At 40.8% G+C, this 23,586-nt stretch overlaps 1 protein-coding gene across 2 annotated transcripts in view; it reads left to right on the forward strand.

Annotated features, from left to right (window-relative positions):
* Positions 1–7,775: 7,775 nt before the first annotated feature.
* stat3 (signal transducer and activator of transcription 3 (acute-phase response factor)) overlaps positions 7,776–23,586 on the forward strand; it is a 32,791-nt gene continuing 16,980 nt past the window's right edge. For both annotated transcript variants that reach the window (XM_053615333.1, XM_053615339.1), the window contains exons 1-4: positions 7,776–8,026; positions 18,190–18,323; positions 22,452–22,695; positions 23,314–23,406. In XM_053615333.1, coding sequence (XP_053471308.1) covers positions 18,196–18,323; positions 22,452–22,695; positions 23,314–23,406 — 465 coding nt within the window. In that variant the 5' untranslated portion in view covers positions 7,776–8,026; positions 18,190–18,195. The remainder of the gene's footprint in view (positions 8,027–18,189; positions 18,324–22,451; positions 22,696–23,313; positions 23,407–23,586) is intronic.

Raw genomic sequence — 23,586 nt, forward strand, 5'->3', positions numbered from 1 at the left:
TACTAATTTGTTTCTGAAAATAAAACAAAATCTCAGCTAAAACAGAGGCAACCTGAGTAAACACAAAATATAGTTTTTAAATGATAGTTATTTATTCAAGCAAAAAAACTTATCCAATACCAACTGGGCCTGTGTGAAAATGTATTTGCCCCTGTCATTACTAATTCCCCAAATCTATGAAACTGCATTCATAATGGGGTTCAGCTGGACTAGACACAGCCTGATTACTGCAAACCCTGTTCCATCAAATCAACACTTACATAGAACTTTTTCAACAGCGTGAAGTTGGTTAAAAGATCTTACGCAGTAACACGCTATGCTGAAATGGGAAGAAATTCCAGAAATGATGAGGAAGATTGAAATACGTCAGTCTGGGAAGGGTTACAAAGCAATTTCAAATGCTCTGGGACTCTAAAGAACCACAGAGACAGCCGTTGTCTCCAAATGGAAAAACTTGGCACAGTAGTGAACCTTCCCAGAAGTGGCCGACCTTCCAAAATTCCTCCAAGAGCACAGCAATGACTCATCCAGGAAGTCACAAAAGAGCCAAGGACAACATCAGGAACTACAGGCCTCTCTCTTTTTCACAATAAAGGTCAAAAATGGCATCCATGGAAGAGTGGCGAGGTGAAAACCACTGCTAACGCAGAAGAACATTAAGGCTCATCTGAATTTTGCCAAAAGACACCTTGATGATCCTCAAACCTTTTGGGAGAATGTTCTGTGGACTGAGGAGTCGAAAGTGGAACTGTTTGGAAGACAGGAGTCCCGTTACATCTGGTGTAAACCAAACACAGAATTCCACAAAAAGAACATCACACCTACAGTCAAGCATGGTGGTGGAAGTGTGATGGTGTGGGGATGCTCTGCTGCTTCAGGGCCTGGGGAACTTGCAATAATTGAGGGAAACATGAATTCTGCTCTCTAGCAGAAAATCCTAAAGGAGAATCTTCAGTGCGTAAGATGAAACTCAAGCGCAAGTGGATTCTGCAGCAAGACAATAATCCAAAGCATAGGAGTAAATACTAGTCCTAGAAGTAATTTAAAGACCGATCTCCAGTTATTGGAAGCGTTTGGTTGCCGTCATTGTTGCTAAAGGTGGCACAACCAGATTTAAAGGGGGCAATTAATGTTTCACACGGGTCATAGGTGGTGCATAACTTCCTTTTTTTTTTTTTTTTTGGCTGCCATAAAATAAATAAATAAATAAATAAAAGCTGTATTGTGTGTTTACTCGGGTATATTGCATTTCGTCTGAAGATCTACATCTATTTAGTATGAGCTATACACAAGAACAGAAGAAATCAGGATGGCGCAGATACGTTTTTCACAACACCGTATATATTCACCGTATATTCATTCCTCTTTCTCACTCTTTGTCCTTGATGTCTCAGTGGACTTCCATTAGTGTAATCAATGCAGCAGGAATCTGATTAAGGAAAGTGCTTTTTCCAAAGACGGAGAATGAGAGGTCGCTCTGACACTTTTGGTGTGTGCGCACATCATGTCAGCTGCCAGACACAAACCGGCAATCGGATGATAGTCGATGTAATGCTAAAGCTTCTCAGAGCCGAGTTTCTCCAAAAGCATACTACAGTTAGGATCACCTGGGAGAGAGAGTGTTCAATGCGATGCTCGCTCGACCATTTAACAGTGATCTTTCTGTGGTGATGCTTGGGGTAAACTCCGCCTAGCAATTAAACATCGGTTAAAATACGATAAATGCTTACGTTGGGGTTGTTTGTTTTTTTTTTAATTAAATTTTACTCGAATTAAACATTCATTTTCACTGCAAAGCTACTGCAATGCTTTAATCATGATACCAATGATCGCTTTCATCGATTAATGAAACACAGGTTTAGATCAGTTCCGGGGGGGGGGGGGGAGAAGAGAAGGTGGTGAGGGAGCGTCTGTTTCTAGCTTTTATAACCATAAGTCATAAGAGGAACTGACTTGTTTTGCAGACTTGTAGTTTGACCTGTATTTTCCTAACGCCACACCCCAAGGTGTTTTTATTCCTTGCATAATTGTCTGGAATTATCAGGGTTGTTTTTTTTCTTTCTTTCTTTTTCTCATTCATTCATATATTCAGATTTAAGTAAGATTTTAAATGCATTAAATATGAAAATCTCTTACATGAAGTGTCGTACATCTGCTTGCATGGAATTAAAGAAAAGAAGATAATGGATCGTGTGATCTCTGACGACATTTCTACCAATACTATCAACTGTAAACATATCCGCAATTAATGCGACTAAGAACCAGTTCAAACATTAATAAAGACTTAATAGATCGTGTATGATGTACAATAGGAGAAAAAAGAAGCCATAGTACTGGCATACCACTACTAACTACTGCATTATGTGTCATCCTGTCCATCTTTGAACTGTAACATGATGGCTATTTATAGTGTACATCATATATCATATCATATCATATACTGAAAAGGGAAACGATGTTGTAGATACAGAACCATTCAAGCTTCTCAAAGAGACAAACCCTTTTGATTTCTGAACTTACTTTTTTACATAAATCAACAGAAATGAGAAAAGCTTTCACCCAAACGTCAAGAGATTGTGTGTTCGAATCCCATCCGAGCCAAAACCATGCATACTTGCGAGCCTAGGTCACAAGATACTGTTGGCCATGCTCTCTGAAAGTGAGGGATGGCATTACTCATTTCCCTGTCAATCACAACAACCCTAGCCAATCGTGGGCTTCTGTGAGCTCATGTATGTGGAAGAGGGTAGATAGAGCTTGCCTCCGAGTGTCTTACACTGCATGACGATGAGCAGTGGCTCGAAAAGATGGGGGGTTTTTCTGCGTTTAAATGGGGGCAGTGGGTGTGAATACAGAAAAAAAAAGACTGTCTAGTACACACATTAGGGATAGCACTGCATATGAATCCATACGAATACATTATTTGAAATGAAAAGATAATGTGTTTTAAACATATGCGACTACAGACATGAATAGGACGAGCACTATTGTACTATGGTTTTTGTTTTTTTTTAGAAAGCTTGGCAGAATGGTTCACAGGGCATCTGGTTGAGACTAGCGGTGTTCATCAGGACTAGGATCCCATGGAACATTCCATCCTTAGTAACTGCCTGGTCAGGGTTACAAACCTGGTCAGGTTTAAATTAGGCTACTAGTTTGTTTATATTTTGGGAATACAACTAAAACAAATTCATTAGAAAATATCTTTTTCTAAAGTTTTTTTTCGTTTTTTTTTTTTCTTAAAACCCTCAAATTTTTCTGCTTTAGACCATGCCCGCATAGACATATAGTTGGAGCAGTAACCTGCTACAGATACAGATAGTCGCATTGAGATACACGCTTGATATGCATGCATTTAATAGGTCAGAACATTACGACACTCAAAACAGGAAATATATGAATCATGAGCTCATGCATGCAAACATATTTAACACATGCACACACACTCATCTGCTCTTTTCATCAGTCTCTATCAAACTTTTCACAGCAGATTCATAGAAGGAGGACGGAAGAAGCACATAGATTAAAACATCATTTTAGTCTCTCTCATACACTAACCTTGAAAGTGAAGCAAAAACTCTCAGGGAGAATTCAAACAATTTGTACACTTCTGCAACTTGTATGATGTTTTGGGACGTTATCATGGATATCGTGCATTGTCTATATATATATATATATATATATATATATATATATATATATATATATATATATATATATATATATATAATAGTTGATAAACAGAGGCCGTGAGAGACCGATAGACGACTTTAAACTGGAAATGCGATGAAGTGGTCAGAGGCATTGCTTGTTTTTCTGCACCTCATTTTCTCTTCAGTTTGTATAAACATCAACACATATGCCCGTGGCTTTGAATGGTTAATGGATAATGACCTGCTCTGTATTTGAGAGTTCATTCTTCCTCAAAGTCCCCAGAACACAACTTCTGTACACACTCTAATTCTGATGAATAGATAAACATATTTAGGTATTGAAGTGGGTGGGTCTTTAAATGGATGGCTTGTTCTCATTTTGTCTACAGAAAAAACAAATAGACTGATGGGTTGTTGGTTGTTTTTTTTTTTTTTTACCTTGCGCCACATGAGTTCTTTGTTTTTACCATTTATATCTAGCTGCGCATCAATGTCCATTAACCACAAACATCGCAACTCCTACACGGATTTGCATCGTCAAACGTTAAGGTCCGGTTCTTACGCTGAAAGCACTGTACTGTATCTATTCTATGATGATTGTGAGCTTTGAAAGGTCACTTCCCTGTGTGTGTGTGTGTGTGTGTGTGTACAGTCTGTTCCAACAGCAGAGATCTGCTTCCTTTCAGAACCTATTGTATTAAAGGATCTGATAAGATGTTACTTGAAACTATCAGTTCAATTGAATGTATGAAAACAAAACACGTGCATCTTTACAACAAATTCAGCAGAATTCCTCTTTTTTTTTTCTCTCCACCATCAATATACTGTATTTACATTTATGGAATCTGGTATCTCCACCTGACATCCTTGTAGTAACTGAGTGACTCTTCTACCAAAATATGAAAAACACCTAGTAATTATCAGAAGTGTGAGGGTGTGTGTCTAAGGCAAGGTGCGTCATGCTAGACCAATGTCGTGCCAGTCAATGTCACACACGTTTAAGGTATTAAATATGTCAGAGGAGTGGAAAAAAGAAAATGGTTCGAATCCACTCTGAAGCGATCAGATGTTTAAGCCAGTATCAGCTGCTGATAAAATGAAGTAGCTGAGATACTAAGTACAGTATATCAATACCGATCTGATACTATCTATCAGATACAGTAGGTAGGTAGAGCCTTATATATTATTTCACACTTTTGGGTGTGTTATGATTTCTAATGTGTAATAACTGGGTCATTTCTTGACAGTTATTATTTTATACAGCAACCAAAAATTTCAATTTAAAAAAAAAAAAATTACAACTGAAACTACATTCTACCATCTTGGACCAGCACCCGGACATCATCATAGCTTGCTCAGCTCTGAGTTTTTCTAAAGATTACACAGTAAATACACAGTTGAACATACATCAATACGTGGTGCATTTTAATGGCTGCATTAAACAGTAATGACTTGTCGTGTCTGTATGATTGAAGGGACACCGTTACAGGTTTCTGTTGGTTCCTGTTGAAATGTAAGTAAGGAATAAAACACTTGGTGTTCTGCTGTTATAGGAAAATTATCAATGACATGGTGGTGTGATTGAAGTGTTTTATTCCACTTATACCACAATAGCTTGCCAACACTAATATTTATTTATTTATTAAAGAATCACAGTCATACTTTTTTTTTAATTATCCATTTACAGTTATGTTTACTGTTTTGGAACACCTAACGAAGTTAGTTCCTGTTACCAGTTACATTATAACAGTCATAAACAGTCACTTTCTATATTTCCCCACTCTCTCTTGTAGGTAATAAAACAACAAAAAAAAAACCCCAGCCCGTCATTACTGCAAATTTGGACATCCTGAAAATTTTCCCTTGTTAGAAAACTTAAAGGAACCTTTGCCTCTGACTGTTGCAAAGTGTTGACACTGGAGACTCCTTCCAAAAATGCACAATAAATAACTCTATCACCATATCAACAATTACACAATTCTTTTTTTTTTTGTTTTATGTCTGTGTATGTGGAGCGTCTTCCATCAGTCCCTGTGTAAATTGTTCATCTAGAATCGATAAAGGTTGATTTCACAGCATAAATGTCCTAATTGGTCCCATTGATGATCTTTGGTTGATTCCAAGCACGTCTGATTGATTTGTAGTGGAATTCAAAGGTGTCCTACAGGAATCTGAATCGGGAAACTGTCGCAAGGTTACAATGGACTTTAACAGGAAACATGGCAAGCACATCACACACGACACTGTCGCCAAACTGGGAGCCAAAGTTGGACGAGATGACTGTGTGTGTTTACAAAGAAATGGCAATCATGTATTCAATTCAATTCGATTTTATTTGTATAGCACTTTTAACAATGGACATTGTCTCAAAGCAGCTTTACATAAATATATAAACACAGGATACAGATTTTAAGCGTGTGAATTTATCTCTATTGAGCAAGCCGGTGGCGAAGGTGGCAAAAACTCCCTAAGATGATATGAGGAAGGAACCTTGAGGGAAACCAAACTCAGGAGGGAACCCGTCCTCATCTGTGTAACAATGGATAGTGTGAAAGTAAAGTGAAGTTCATTATGATTTTTATATGAAGTCTGTTTTGCTGAACTAATCCACTGTTCACTAAAAGAGACTTAAGTACAAAATTGTATGAGGGAATTGCAGTCCTAAGTCCATAACAGCAACCGTAGTTCACGCACCATAGCGCAACTGATCATGTGAAATTGAGGTCCAAAACCATTTCCATGGTACTTCAAGCGGTACCATCATCTGCAATCTCCAGGCTGCACTGCTTGGGGTCATCCTCAGTAGCAGAATGAAGTCCCCAGTTGATGAGAGCTCCAACCAGAGGTAGGGCATCAGGATGGATCAGGCAGGTCCGGAGAGCAGAAAGGGTCAGGATCACTGGCATATCCATAATATCATGTGTAGCTCGATAGAGGGAGATAGGGAGAGGGAGAGATTGTTAGGTATGCCATCCCGTAATGGATAAGACTTTGTACTTTGCGTTAAAGAAAGTCTATTCATGGTAAGCTATGGGATGTAGAGGATGTTTTGTAAATACGGTTATATTTTGCTAGAAAATGTTAATTTCCCCAATGTATGGAAACTTTCGGGACACCCTGTATGTCATAAAATAAAGGCTTCTTCTTTTTCATTTAATTAGCTTTTGGAGTAAAGCTTTAAACATCCACCAGTGGTCTTTAAGGTCCAATTATGTGTCTTAAATTCATTTTAAAGGTGAAAGACACATAGTAAAGATGTACCCTTGATGGTACCACACCAGCGACGAGGAAATTTCGCTACCTTACATTTCAGAGCGTGTACCAGAACATCTTTCGTAAGCTCATTACCAGGCATGGTTACACAAATTAGGGCCCTTTCATATCCTGTTCCCTTCAATTCATGGAAACTAGAAAGGAAATGTCTGATTATGTAAACCTCTATCCTGTTCCATATCTTTAACATCACATGTATTTATCTTGGAGCATCTAGGTGATTGCATGTGTCCACAAGGTTGGGAATAAATGACTGTGTTGACTGTATTATTATTTATTTTTTATTATTAATTAGCTGCATTAATAATGGTCAACGGGAAGTCCTCATGAAGATAGTAAAACGTGTGTGTGTGGAGGGGGGTGTTTATTACGCAGGCGTTCAATCACAGTTTTTCATTAAGAAAAGTATTTTTACAAGCAGTTACATTTAATACGACGACAACACGTCTACTTTATGTTCTTGTTGTTATATAACCATCTTTAATGTCTCTACACGGCGACCTTCACACGATTAAAGTTAAATTAAGCTGCCTGAGGCTAACCTGCCAATATCCCTCACATTCACTGAGGTAAAGTTGTGATGACGCAACACTGCCAGTAATTCAGATGACTTCCAGCCGGGCTGTTCCGGGAACTAAACCTCGCCCCCTCCGCGCTATGTCTTCAGCTGACTGCGCTACGGTAGGAGGGACGAGCTTCGGAACAGCCAACCGACTCAGTGCCATAAACACAGGCGCATACACGCGTGCTGGCTTTAAACCCCGCCTCTTCATACAGTTTCAAAGCTCTGATTGGATATCATCCCACTCTCGCGCGGCAATTCCTCAAAGACCTGTCAATCATGGTGGAGTTTGGACGTTACAGCTCCTGACAGACAGAGCGCTACAGACTACACGGCTGCTGCTGCTGATGTAAAAGTTAGGAGAACTCCGGTGTCGTTTATTTTATTCCGTCCGTACGTAATTAAACACACATATCGGGTTTGAACACAGGTGTTTTGACAGAAGTGTCAGCGGAGGAGTCGCAACACTTTAACGAGGTTTTTTTTTCCTTCTTCTTCTTCTCTCCCTTCACATTTTTTCAAGCCACATCCATAAAGGGTAAGTAGCGACACCACCGCATTTCAGCCAGTCTGCTTCTTTAACTTTTAACAATTCACTCTATAAAGTGTGTAGATACGAAATATTTACATGTTTACATCCTGAAAAGTGTTCAGTTGTGTTTAAAATCGAGCTACGCCTAATTAAAGACTATACCGTTTATATAAACATGTCCCAGTTGGACTAATATCAGTGTAGCCTAAATGCTAGTAACGAAATTAGCAAATAACAACATTATAAACATGATAAAAATAACATTTTATCATGTACTTTACAAATAGTGACCGCTTAATATACACACAGGAATGTCTTCATGATTAACATGTCTGTTTTGGCTTTGTTTGTTTGTTTGTTTATTTATTTATTTATTTATTTTTCCAGCATTATGCAGTGCAGAAGATGGACTATAGGGATTAGATCTTGGGGCTTAAAATATATAAATAATAATGTATAATATTAAATATATTAAATATTGTGCAGGGATCAAATATCTTAACACTTTCACATTATCACATGATCCCAAAAGCTGCTAATTGTTTTAGCTGAAATAATAAAGCACTTTTATACACACACAAAACCCCCAAAACAAGCACGTGCCATGTTGTACTACCGCATCAATTATGCAGATATTTATAAATATTTCATAACCTGCTATAATCGAGCAGAAATGCGCGGTCTTTTTTTCTTTTCTTGCCTTTCTCCCTTTTTTGGTGCGCGGTCACCAGGGGTTGTCCCTCATTAAATACCCTGCCATGACGTCACCTCTTCCAGTATTTGGACCCAGGGAATCCTCGCGCGCACGCGCACACGCGCGCTTGTTTACGGCCGGGTCCTCGTGATTCTCTCCGTGGCCTCAGTTTTCGGTTTTGGTCACTCGAGCTACCTTCAGGGGGACTTTTATATGGCTACTTTAGCGTGACCAGAGTAAGACTTCAGGGGGAATTTTTGTATGTGTCGTTTTTTAAAGAGTCATGCTGCTCTCAAGTGCTGCACTTTCTGTTTTACACCTGTGAAAGTGTGTGTGTGTGTGTGTGTGTGTGTTTTAACGCAAATGCACCATTAGTGTTTTGTTATATCTATCTAGCCAGATAACCTGGCCTGTTTTGTTTATCTTAAGACTTCCAGGTGTTGTTAAAATATACACGATGCAACTGAAAGTTGGAGATTTAACCCGGTGTCTAGGGCTGTGCCGTACCGTATAGTCCAAGATATCCCGATACACTTCTTCCCCATGATAAGAATTTGTCCTACGATATTGATGATCTAGTTGATGACCTGTTTACATGCAGCAACGTGGACACCTCGGACGTAGAACAGAACAAGCGTGGGGGAGGGCGGAGTTCCAACCCTTGACGAGGAAGGAAAAAGAACTAATGCCCAAAAAAAATTAGTTTCCTTTAAATTTACATTCATGGCATTTAGCAGACACCCTTATCTAGAGCAACTTACATTTATCTCATTTATACAACCAAGCAGTTGAGGGTTAAGGGCCTAACAGTGGTAGCTTGGTAGTGCTGGGGCTTGAATTCCTGACCTTCTTATCAATAACCCAGAGCCGTTGACCACTGAGCCACCATTGCCCTTCCTCTCAGCCAACTTCGTCTACAAAAGCAGCTCGTTATCGTTGTTGTAGCTCTCAAATGATTGCTTACGTTAGTGTTTTTCATTTTATTTGATGTTTTTTCTAGTCTAACGACTTTAAGTGTTTCATGATTTAAAAAAAACTATCCACTAGCTAGTCCAGAGGTTCCCAAACTTTTCCAGGGCAAGGCCCCCCAAATGGCATTAACATTTGACCGAGGCCCCCTTTTTGCAAGATGTTTTTAAAACACATTAAAAATACAGACTTCTGAATATATCCCCCTTTTTTTGTTAATAATTACATCCTACATCTTTACATTACACTACATTAGGAATTGATTGTGTGTGTGGCTGTCTGAGAGTGTGAAAGAGAAAACATACTAGTGGGAAGGATGGGCACACCAAATTGTTGAGGCCCCCCCTTTGAAAACCACTGAGCTAGCTTACGATCCTGAACAAATTTACCTGACATATAATATCAGAAAGACGTCGGTCCTTTCGGCTCTTGATGAATGCCTGTGGTGACGATTTACAACACGAGTGCATAGGCACGTGTCCCAGTGTGTAGTGAGCGCCACGGTCCTTACCAGCACCCCGACTCGTGTACACGATACACCGATTCACCAGCGAGGGAGCTGATTGAGATGCACCTGTGCGTCTGGGAAACACACTGAAGCTTTACGATCAGGATTTAGGCTTTATGTTTATTCCACCCCAAATCAGAATGGTTTCTGAAGCTCCTACTTGTAATTCAAACTCGAAAAGACGTTTTAGGTCGGATAACGTATTCATCGTAAATCCAGCATGTACTTAAAGAACTGGGAGTGTGTCTGGCCTTTGGGTACGGCAACTTGAAACTTCAGTACAGAGATTAGTTTACATAATGAGGGTAATTATGACAGAACTGTAACACAGCACAATTAGAACAGATCCGTAACACACACACAAGTTTATGTAAGTGTTTTGAGCATGTACATCCGTAATGCTATCTCTATATCTCTCTCTCTCTATCACCATTTCTTTTCCTCTTTTATGTTAGCACGGCAAACAACGAAGAAGTGTCGGATTTTTTCAGTGTATGTTTTTCATTTCACGCGCGTCGCTGATCCGGCACTATGAGGAAACGTTTACGGCAAAAGGACGGCTCCGGGACACTTTCATTTCCAAAGTTATAAATATAGTTGCACTACTGGATGCCCTAATAAACATGCTTTGAGAAGTCACAAAAAGACATGTGAGAAATGAAAAAGGACAAACCGGTGGCTATGTTATGCTGTATGAGGGGTGGGGGGCGTTCGTTTGTTTATTTATTTGTTTATTTATTTAGCTCAGTTACTCTGTTACTTCTTAACAGAGACCGATCCTTTTCGCCCCGTCACGGTAGACCATGACTCCGCCCACATCCACAGGGCACGAAAGCTCACCGAATAGTTTGACGAGAATGAAAATGGTATGCTATGGCCTTCACGTTCATCAGATCTGGATCCAGTTGAACAGTTAGGGGAGGTTTTGGAGCGACGTGTTTGTTAGCGCTCCCCACCACCATCCTCAAAACACCAGCCGAAGGAAAATCTTTCGGATAATTGCGTAACACGGTTTCCGAAGCGTGTTTCATCTCTACCGAGGTGCATTGACTGATCTGGTAGCTCATGGTCGCTTAATAAGGAACCGTATGTTGGCTTTTCCCCAAATGACTTTATGATGATGCCGGGATCTAGATTTGGTTTTGCTCATTGTGTGTATGATTTTCGTGTCTTTATGTAATGGCTTCATTCGGAAATGATTAGAAATTGATTATATAAAATATGTAGTAGAGAGAAACGGACAGTGTTTCAGTAAAGAAGTGCCTATCTTCCTAGTATCCATGCAGCTCACCCGTACTCCTGTTATTAAAGCTGTACGGGCGTTTAATCAGGCTTCGCGAACCTCCAGGAGGCGACGTGATCGCATTATAACTCTGTAAACCGTGAACGAGAAGACGAAACTCTCCAGAGTCATTTCACAGCATGTGTTCTAAAAAGTACATCATGTACTCATCTCCTCTGCGCCGTAGTACAAGGCCACGCCAGAAGACATCGCACATTCGTGACGCGCTAATAAACCCTTCACGCCTGTGAACAGAGACTTCATCTGATTCACCAAGTCTTAGATTAGGTTTGTGTAAGTTATTTCCTTTCTGCTAATCTTTGGGATAAAAAAATAAAATAATTCACCAGCTTTCCCAGCAGCTCCTACGGTATTTTGTAACTGCAGACTGAATAATATTTCTAGATCATTTCCTCTCATACACTGTATATGAGTTTCAAAAGTTTGTGGGACCCTGACAGTCACACTCGTACTATTTATACACACTCATACTGGATGTCCCTCCCTCCAGCTTGCTGTATTAATAACATCCACTCTTCTGGGAAAGATTTATGCAAGATTTTGGAGCGTGGCTGTGGGGATTTGTGATCATTCAACAAGTGAGGGCAATGATATTTCTCAGGTGCAGTCGAATTTCCAGTTCGTCCCAAATGGTATTCAGTGGGGTTGAGGTCAGGGTTCTGTACAGAACACTCAAGTTCTTCTAGTCCAGCCTTGGTGAACCATGTCTTCACGGAGCTTGCTTTGTGTCGTGCTGGAGCAGGTTTGGGAACATGTTCTGCTTGTTCTATCATAGAAAGACATCATCTGAACGATCGACATTTCTTCTCAAAGGTCACTGTTGTACTCTTGACGAAGCCCAGTGGCCGTGGTGTCTTCCAGGACGACGTCTGCTGACGAGGATGAAAATGACTGTAAATCATACAGTACAGAACGATGGGATCTCAACCCGACGGAGGTTTCAGAGTGATTAATGTTAACGCCGTTATTCAAACACCATTTGAGCGAATATCTTTTGAGAGCACCCTTCGTCCCACATCGCAGCCGGTGGTGTCCCTTTCTGAAACACATCACATTGTTTTTCTTTTAGACTGCGCTTGATGAATCAGCACTAATGCTCTCGATATAAGAGGAACACGATGAAATATCTAGCCCGTCGAGTTCAGGGTTTGTTTTTTTTTTTTTTTTTTTTTTTTTGGCGAACTGAAAATGTAGACCTGGTTTTTCTCCCTGTGGTTTGATTTCACGTAACCTCAATCTTCGCCTCAATCAGGGTGCCATGCCGTGACTTCTCAATAATTTGGGGGAGGGGAGAGAAACAGCCCTAGGCCTCGTCTGTGAGTTATATAACAGCTGTTACGGTTGCAGATTCACAGGAATTCTCATGAAACATAACAAAAGTTACAGTAAGGTTTTAGTGGTTTGGATTTTTCTTTCTTTCTTTCTTTCATATGAAATCCAGAAAAAACACCTTTCTTGCTCAGTGGGGATTCTTCAAAACCAGCCCTAATGAGGAAAGCTAAAGGTTTGAGTAGCAGTGTTTGAGGTCGAGACTTATTAGAAAAAAACGATCGTACGGACAGTTAAACGACGAAAATGAGAGTGAGCGATAGTGGGAGTTTATGCACCGGTCATTACAGTTACTTAGGATATTTAAGAAATGAAAGTATGGTGGAGATCTTTACGTGACACCACAGCTGTGCTGACTTTTGGAGTCCAGTTAGTCAGAAGGTGCTGATTTAACACAAATGAGAACAGGAAGTCACTTCTCACAGGTTTTTCCACAACAATAAACGCATGAAAAATGCGATTCTTTAAGACATTTTTGGAACTGCGTTTTTATTCTTTAATTATAAAAAGCGACTGCTGTAATAATGTAACCTCTTAAACCTCTAGGTCAGTATTTAAACACCAGTGTGTGGAAAGTATCACGTGTAATGATTTACAAAATGACAATTTTGTTAAATAACGCAACCTGACGTACGAAGTTTCCCTAATGGTGGTGGCTGCAATAATTACAGGGCGCTATTCGGAAAGAAGCGCGAATTGTACCGGCTTTTATTCATGTAGTAGGAGTAATGGTTCCATTGGGATTAAATCAAATTATTAAATTATATTTAAATAATTTGATTAAAGTTTGCTTTGTGGTTTTTTTTTTTTGTTTGCTTGTTTGTTTGTTTTTGTTTTTAAAAAATATTTAAATATCAAATATCTGCTATTTGGTGTGGTGGGATTCCAGTACGGTCACATTCATCCGGATAAGTTTGAAAACGCATCTTTTTCTCTACGTCTTGGCGTTGCGTTCACACCGAGACGGCGTTTTTTGCCAAGCGAAAACGGAGCTTTTCGAAAACGCCATTTTTGCGTTGTAGTGTGGACCGAGTAAGCGGAGATGTTCAAACACAACCACGCATTTTTCATACGTCATGTTAGGCAGTCATGTCACACGACCCATTCAGCTCAAAAGAAACAAGACGGTGGAGGACGTTGTATTGCGGTCGTTGTGCCTGCTGTCCGTTTTGATGGTGTTAAACATTAATGTCACTTTGTACAGCCTTCAGACTGCATTTATAAACAGACGCCTGACAGAAATGACGTACGCCGACGCTTCTTCGGCGTTTTCAGATCCGTCCGGATTAACGTGCACGTAGCCTTGCTCAAATTTCCCCTGTTACGTGTCGAGCCGTTCGTATCCGTGTGAGCATCTGTTGCTGGATTATGCAAAGGAGTTAAGCGATGAACGGAGCGGTAAAACCAGTTTGCATTTCAGTGAGAATGTTCCATTGCACAACTAAGTGGCGGGATTACCGTCGTATGTACTATTTGTGTACAAACGCGGAGAACCTTTTTCATTTCTTGCTGATAGATCTGAAATGTTTAAGGTATAATATCATGGATGATCTGCTGGTGGCCAAATTGTACACTGCAGTGGAAGTTCCCTGCATGCCTCCTTTGAACCCATCATAACCTCAATAGAGACCTCAGTAATTCAAAAGGAAAGCTCCAGACTGTACAGGAAGTGACTAAAGAAAGCTCGGCCTGAAGCATTTAAGGAATCGAGCAGTTTAGAGAGCTGAGAGCTGGGCTTCTTGTGGGTTGTCGTGTTCCTCCAGAGGTCTGCTGCTCTGTTTCTGCGGAACAGTCTTATGAAACTTCTCACCCTTTCAGGAAACCAAGAGTCCCAGTTATCAGCTGTTATTCTCACTATTGCTGCGATGAAGCGTCGCTTTTGCCTTTTAGTGAAACGAAATAAATTGGACGTGCGAAGGTTTTTGTTTTGTTTTTGTCAGTTCCTCGTTTAAGGTTTTAAGAGTTCATATCAAATGGGTTGAGCGTGAAAGATGATCCTTCCCCATTTTTCAGATCTGAAATAGTTCAATGTTTGTGGACAGGGAATTAAGTTCTGCTAAAAGCTTGGTGCCAATTTTATGGTTTGTAGAAATACTGATCAGATATACCTAATAAATGTTCCACTTTATTAATATACATTAATATATGAATGACTCAGCATTGATCGAGTGATTGATTGATTGATTGTTTTCCAGTAACAGGTGTTCTTCCACTTCTACAACCCACAGAAAATTTGCAACCAACCATTAAAACGTTTTAAATGTTAAAACATTTAACGTTTTAACGTTGTTTTTTTTTTTTTAACCATTTACAAATATATTTAACGTTGTGGAACGTCCACGAAACAAGACGGTTCCTGTTATCGCTATTGTTATAGCAGCTATAACCCGTCATTTCCTCACATACTTCTTCTTTTCTTTTCACCCTCTTGAAGTTAATAAGATGCACAAAAAAAAGCATGTGACTCGTTCCCAAGAAACTGCAGGACACGACGTCCCCGAGACTTTTTGAGTAATACTGGTTACAAAGCTCTGACGCTGGAGACTCCTTCTGTAGACATTGCACCAGCAGATATACCCAAGAGCATTAATGTACTGTAAACCTATGATTTCCCCACTACTAACCGAGCTGTGATCATTTCTCGAACATTATTCAGCACCTTCTGACCAATCAGAATCGAGAATTTGGTATCGCCATGGTGTAAAGATCAACAAAATGGTACGGTAAAGGACCACGCTGTAATAAACAGGCTTTTACTGCTAAAGTAGACTTTGAGTGGTTTTATGGACTCTACAGAAGAGAAAGTAAGTGTGTGTGTGTATGGGGGGGGTAAAGATGTAATTGCAACTACAGAGTAGGAGGTGAGAGACAGGGATGATATCAAAGTCAGTGTTTCGCCCATGGTGTCTGTGACTGAAACCAAACTGTACCAGAGGTTAGAGTAATTTGAGGCCAGTGCAGGGAATATGTGGGGTGTGGTAGTGAATTGAAATGGTTGTGTCTGTGTGTGTGTGTGTGAGATGCTCAGCTCCTCTGATGCATGAACATGTTTCCCCAGCTGCATGTAGATTGTAGGTGATTGGTCTAGATGAAGTGTTTGAGACAGGACTTTGAGTATTACATGTTTACAGGCAGGTGATTTCAGTAGCGCAGTAGCACAGTCTCCGGTTCTCTTCACCGCTCTGCTTTGGTTTTGTGGTCACGTTCCGATTTATGAGGGTGGCAGCTGAATCTGCTAAATTGCTTCCATCCCCAACTGCCACACACTCGCACCTTAGGAACGTCTAACCCGTCCACCTCGTCTCTCTGATCCGCTCTAGTCCAAGCTGCTCTCACAAGGTCGGCATAAAAAAAGTACTTGCATGTCACAGCCAATTGATTTTTATCTCCTTCTCGACCTACATCGAGTTACGCAACCGATTGCGAAATGTAACGCTAGCTCACGTCTGAAACCTGACTCGGAGCACTTAAAAGCGTTGCCAGATCAGAACAGTTGAGAATCCCCCTCCATTTTCTTCCATAATAATAATAAGTTTCATTTATATAGCACCTTTCCAGAGCTCAATATAAATACAACGATAAATAAAGAATGAACGATCATGGACCAACACAATATTTGAAAAGTAGTGAGCAATCAAACACAGAAAATTAAATACAAAATTCCTTTTATAAACAATACATTGCGGTGTTGTAACGTGAACCTAGGACCACGTGTTCGTTACAGACGAGTCATCGTTTTTGCGTGACGTGGCTCACGTCAGAAAGAGAATTGCCCTGACTAATTGAAGTAGCTCTTCTGCAGCGAAAAGTCCAAAGTGAAGGAGAAGCAGACTTCTTGGATCTTAGTCATACCTGCATAATGGTATTTCTCTTACTTAACCTACTTCCAAATAACCTGGCATGTAAATGCCATCAGGGCCAACTTCCTGGCACGTCGTGGCTTTCTGAATTCCCTGCTCTGGGGAATCGGGTAGCTGGAGGTGGAAACCTTTTTTTTTTTTCACGAGGGGATAAGTGCCTCGTCGGCCAGGTGAAGGAACTCGAAAATGTGCTTAGAGCCGCAAAAAAATGATATAGCTGTTGCAAGAATACGTGCTAGCGTGTACTGATTTGTGAGTCTGTTTTTTTTGTGTGGGCGGATGAGCAAACCTGCGAGTGCTGAGCAGGATGTGTGTGTGTCGATGGGTAGCAGGATGAGGCAGTCTCTCTGACTCTGGGTTTCGAGGTTTTCCTCTGAGAGCGGATGCTCTCGCTGCTGTTCGATGGGCTGAGGTAGATTGGAGCTCTGATGGCACTCGAGCGGCGTCGCATGTAGCGTTTTCTTTCTGAGTAGTCCGTCATCGTTTCCTCTCAGCGCTGCTGGTGAAGGTTCAGAACGATGCCACAACCGCTAGAACGAGCTGACGAATCCGTTTCCCTTAATAAACATGTAAAACCGCATGGCTTTAAGCGGACAGCGAGCTTGTTTAGGACCGAATGAGTTTGCGTTTTGTGGAGGGTATTAGATTTCACATGATCAACGTGAGAGTAGAAGGATTATTTGATCTTCCTGCTTCACACCACGGTGCAATTTCAGATCTCCTCTATAATCATCGTCCTGGATATGCATACAGTTACGTACTCGTGCATGGATATCGTTACTTGTTTTGTTACTCTGAATCGCTTTCTCGTTTGAATGAGATGCAAGTGTCTACGACCTTTTTCGTGGTGTTGTTGCTGTAGGTCTGTGGAGATGAGTTTAGCAATGAAGGTCTTTACTGCTTTTTCATACAAGCGAGTATGAGCATAAATTGGCCCCTGGGAATGAAATGAAGTTTATTCAGTTCAGTTTAATTCAATGCGGTGTAATTCAGTTAGATTCGGTTCAGTTCATGTCCGCTTGATTTAGTTTAGTTCGATTCGTTTGAAGTCATTTCAGTTCGTTTTAGTGTAATTTAGTTCAATTCAAATCAGTAGAGTTTCAAGTCTACTTAGCTCAATTTAGTTCGGTTCAGTTCAGTGCATTTCAATTGAGTTCATTTCTATTCAGTTTGAATCTAGTTTAGTTCGATTTAGCTGAAGTGAATCCAGTCAAATTCAGTTGTGCCCAGTTCAGTAGAGTTCTGTTCAGTTCAGTTAGAAGTTGAATCAATTTCAGTAGCAGTTAATTTCAGTTCAGATCGATTTTCCTTTTTCAAACTCGAACCAATTAAGACAATCTTAACTTTGACAATTAACAATTCACCTGAGTTTGGTTTAGTTCAAAATTCTTCAATTAAGTTTCACTCGGTTCAGTTTATTAATAACATTTCTGTAGTCCACTTCAGTACATCACACTGCTCACTGTGTGTGTCTCTCTCCCTCTGTCTGTCTCTCTCTCTCTCCAGGTCAGCATGGCCCAGTGGAACCAGTTGCAGCAGTTGGAGACGCGCTACCTGGAGCAGCTGTACCATCTGTACAGTGACAGCTTCCCTATGGAGCTCCGCCAGTTTCTTGCCCCCTGGATCGAGAGTCAGGACTGGTGCGTAGCCGATGACTAACACGGTCCTCCAAATAAGTATACACCATTTATTTTGTTGATTTGTTGAAAGAACGAACGTGACTTGTAGCCCACATCCATGATTTAGCGGCAGGACAATGCGTCATGTGTCTGCCAGAATATACTTCCTTGTTCTTTAAACGTTAATTAGCAGCTGAATCCGTGCCACCATTGTGTGGATGTGGAGAAATGCAAGCAGCACATGGTTAGAAGAAGAACCAGTTTTTATTAATGTCGATTATTTAACAGTGGCCAGCAGGGGGGAAAAAATAAAAAGATGAATAGATGACATAACGGCGTAATCGGCATTCAGATATTCGATATTCTGTTAGCGGATCTTTCTCAAACCTGTCTGAAATGCAGTTACTCTGTTGTCTGGAATAGGGGTTGATAAAAGTATCATCTCGAAACTTGAAGGTATTTCTACCATTCACGATATATATAGGTTTTCAGTAAAAAAAAAAAATTTCATTTTAATAATAAAAATAAACACACAATAATATATTAATTTAAATATAGAAAATTGAATTCAAACAAATAATAAATTTAAAACATTTTTTCTCATTTTAAAGGTTCAGTAAAAAGCATAGCATTCAATACTCACGGTCAGTCTGTAATTGTAAAAAAAAAAAAAAAAAAAGATATGATGCGTACACTATCTCAGAAAAGTGTGTTGTTGCATAATCGATCAAGATCTCTCTCTCTCTCTCTCTCTCTCTCTCTCTCTATCTCTCTCTCTCTCTCTATATATATATATATATATATATATTTATGCACCGATACTAAATTCTCAGCTGATACTAAGAACTGATTATTCAGAGTGATGCCGACCGATACCGATAGTTCTGCCTTTTATACCTTCTTTTAAATTAATAATGATTAATTTAAAAGAATTCTGAAGGAAATGCAAATAAAAACTTTATTCTCTCCATTTCAGCAAGTTGTTTCACAGTAACTGGTCTCATAAACAGAACACACATTACTCTAATTAACATGAACTCAATTCTGAAGATTAAAGTAAGATTTCTTAACTTATTGAATGTTATTGATTCATATTAACATTGACTGAATTATAAAAAAAAAACAAACTCCTGTTAGTCTCACATTCACTCACCACAAACACAAGCATTTCTACTTCATCACTGACATCAAACTGGTAAAATAAAATATTTACCACTTTTTATGTATTTTCAATATAACTTTTTATATATTAACATTAACTGGATATGAAATAAACTACTCCTACAAATATATTTTTCTGTGCAGTATAGGCTTTTTTTGTCAACTCATCTTCATTTAAATCTCTCAACGGTGTACTGGCGCTTTAATTCAGTGCGAGGGCGAGCGGGGAGTGGATTGACTCGACGCCAAAACTTCTGGGTCGTAAAATTGACTTTCGGTGTAAAATTTGATCAGTGCAGAGATTACAAACTGCAGTTTTGTCGTCGTTCCACACAAGTGACATCATCTTTACACACGGCACGAAATCCATGTGTTTTCCCGCCCTCTTTTGATTGACAGGATATAATCATCCCTGATCATCGGATGTTTTTAAACTATCGGCCGATGGCCCATAGCGGGAAAAATAGCCTTTATCAGCCGATACCGATTCTCGCTTTATTACCTAATAAATGCTTGATTTGCGGCAATAAAAAAAATTGTGCTTTTTTTTTTTTTTTTTTTTTTTTTTTTTTTTGCAGAAAACTGCTTGAATTGCTGAAATCGCAATCGCTCTAATATTGTTTTGCACGGTCTTTCACTGTGATGTTAGTTTGGTAAATGAGACCTTTTAGCTGTACTCGTGTTGGACACGCGTGAATCGGAGATGGCTTCGGCTGAATCCGCGTTGTGATGACGTCGCGTCTCGGCCCAAATCTGCAGAAAATCTGCCATCATTTTGTAAAATTGCAAGCTCCCCCGAATATTGCGGAGTTTGCTTGATTTTGCGTTCATTTCTGCATAATTACTGACATTATGAGAAAATGTATCACAACTAGGATATCATTATCTCTAATGATGTACGGTACATGTACGTTCTGTTGTTTTCAGACCTAACACGAACAAAACAGGACAGGATGTACCTCAGAGCTGTGACTCTCAGGCACATGGTTATATCTTGTTCCAATGTGTTATGTGCATCTCGATAAACTTTCACACATCTACTGGGTGGATGATGTGTGAGTGACTTGGGCGTGAGACCGTTTCTGTGGTGGCTAACGGACATTGTGGAGTTATTTCTCAATAACGATATATTCTGGTACATGAGGACACAGGAATTGTAATCAGAAGCCTTGTGTGTGAGTACGAGGAGACGGATTAGACGGTTAATAGCAGTGTAAGTGCGAGGGGACGGATTAGACGGTGAATACCACTGTAAGTACGAGGAGACGGGTTAGACGGTGAATACCACTGTAAGTACGAGGAGACGGGTTAGACGGTGAATAGCAGTGTAAGTATGAGAGACAGGTTAGACGGTAAAGCAGTGTAAGTACGAGGAGTCGGATTAGACGGTGAACAGCAGTGTAAGTACGAGGAGTCGGATTAGACGGCGAACAGCAGTGTAAGTACGAGGAGTCGGATTAGACGGCGAACAGCAGTGTAAGTACGAGGAGTCGGATTAGACGGCGAACAGCAGTGTAAGTACGAGGAGTCGGATTAGACGGCGAACAGCAGTGTAAGTACGAGGAGTCGGATTAGACGGCGAACAGCAGTGTAAGTACGAGGAGTCGGATTAGACGGCGAACAGCAGTGTAAGTACGAGGAGTCGGATTAGACGGCGAACAGCAGTGTAAGTACGAGGAGTCGGATTAGACGGCGAATAGCACTGTAAGTACGGGGAGACGGATTAGACGGCGAATAGCACTGTAAGTACGGGGAGACGGATTAGACGGTTAATAGCACTGTAAGTGCGAGGGGACGGATCAGACGGTGAATAGCACTGTAAGTGCGAGGAGACGGATCAGACGGTGAATACCACTGTAAGTACGAGGAGACGGATTAGACGGTTAATAGCAGTGTAAGTGCGAGGGGACGGATCAGACGGTGAATACCACTGTAAGTACGAGGAGACGGATTAGACGGTTAATAGCAGTGTAAGTGCGAGGGGACGGATCAGATGGTGAATACCACTGTAAGTACGAGGAGACGGATTAGACGGTTAATAGCAGTGTAAGTGCGAGGGGACGGATTAGACGGTGAATAGCACTGTAAGTACGAGGAGACGGATTAGACGGTGAATACCACTGTAAGTACGAGGAGACGGGTTAGACGGTGAATAGCAGTGTAAGTATGAGAGACAGGTTAGACGGTAAAGCAGTGTAAGTACGAGGAGACGGATTAGACGGCGAATAGCACTGTAAGTACGAGGAGACGGATTAGACGGCGAATACCACTGTAAGTACGAGGAGACGGGTTAGACGGTGAATAGCAGTGTAAGTACGAGGAGTCGGATTAGACGGTGAACGGTAGTGTAAGTACGGGGAGTCGGATTAGACGGTGAATGGCAGTGTAAGTACGAGGAGACAGATTAGACGGCGAATACCACTGTAAGTATGAGGAGACAGATTAGACGGCGAATACCACTGTAAGTACGAGGAGACGGATTAGACGGTGAATAGCAGTGTAAGTACGAGAGACGGGTTAGACGGTGAACACCACTGTTAGTTCTAGGAGACGGATTAGACGGTGAACACCACTGTAAGTACGAGGAGACGGATTAGACGGTGAACGGCAGTGTAAGTACGAGAGACGGATTAGACGGTGAACACCACTGTAAGTTCGAGGAGACGGATTAGACGGTGAACACCACTGTAAGTGCGAGGATACGGATTAGACGGTGAAGAGTGCGTAGCTGAAAGATGTTCGTCAGAACTAAACTTTGATGGCACACGCTGTGCTAGTAGCCTTGCCGTTTTGTGAGGAGAAGCCTGTTGATGGATTCTACGTTCCCTTAAATTGACATGTTTGTGGGCAGAGACGTCCATCATGTGTGGGCACAGGACACCTTGGACACACCAATATTCAGTGTATTACAGTTAATTAGGAGGCAGATGGAAATGGTACAAATGGAGTTTTCCTGTCTTGTACTCTGAAACCTCATTTCCTCCGCAGGGCGTATGCAGCCAATAAGGAGTCTCACGCCACGCTGGTGTTTCATAACCTGTTGGGAGAGATCGACCAGCAGTACAGCCGCTTCCTGCAGGAGAACAACGTCCTTTACCAGCACAACCTGAGACGCATCAAGCAGCACCTGCAGAGCAAGTACCTGGAGAAGCCCATGGAGATCGCTCGCATCGTCGCACGCTGTCTGTGGGAGGAGCAGAGACTGCTGCAGACCGCCACCACTGCTCAGCAAGTACGTACACACACACACACACACACACACACACGCTATAACTCTTATGTACAGATTCAGTCATAAAACTAGTGTTCTGTATTGTAGTGTTTGTTAGTAAAGGTGGGAGATGTGGGATAAAAATCATATGATGATACTGAAGACATATTCAAGATACACAGTATACATTCTAGTGCATAAGTTTGCACACCCCATGGTTTCTTGGTTGGAGGAAAAAACACAAAATGGGACTCTATTTTAGAACAATAATAATTTGTCCTAAGCGTATGTAGATGTTTTCACAGTACTTAGGTTTGCTAACAGAGTAAAAAAATATGTATATATATGCAGCATTTTCTTTTGCCAAGTATCGAGTAATGGAGAACTAAGAAGACGTGGCGTTTGGCTGAATAGAAGCGGGAACCGTGAATAATATTCAGTCATTTAAGGTCCATTTTAAAACTGCTACTATATAATTAAAGGTGAGGGATAAGCAATGCGAAGCAGCATTCAGAACACGATGCGTTTTACTCCTAGCGTTTGTTTTATTTTCCTCAAACTCCTTGAATCGGATATTTTGAAAGCGGTTTCCCTCCGAGCCAGAGCAGCAGCAGTAGTCTTGCTCTCTTTTCTCCACAGGATGGCCAGGCCGCTCAGCACAGCGGGACAGTGGTGACGGAGAAACAGCAGCTCCTGGAGCACAGACTGCAGGACATCAGGAAGAAAGTGCAGGTGCGTCACTGTGAAACTTCATAGAATAGAGTGGTTCTCGTTAACGACCAGATTAGCACGATGAACTGGAGTGAGTAATTAGTATGGTGGAGTAGCATGAGTAATGTGCAAGTCATCTTGGTAATTGCTATAGATGTTAATAAGGCCACGTATTCAGGGAATTACTTCAAAGTAGGTGTT

The sequence above is a fragment of the Ictalurus furcatus genome, chromosome 2 (genome assembly GCF_023375685.1).
Source record: "Ictalurus furcatus strain D&B chromosome 2, Billie_1.0, whole genome shotgun sequence".
In the NCBI taxonomy this organism is placed as follows: Eukaryota; Metazoa; Chordata; class Actinopteri; order Siluriformes; family Ictaluridae; genus Ictalurus; species Ictalurus furcatus.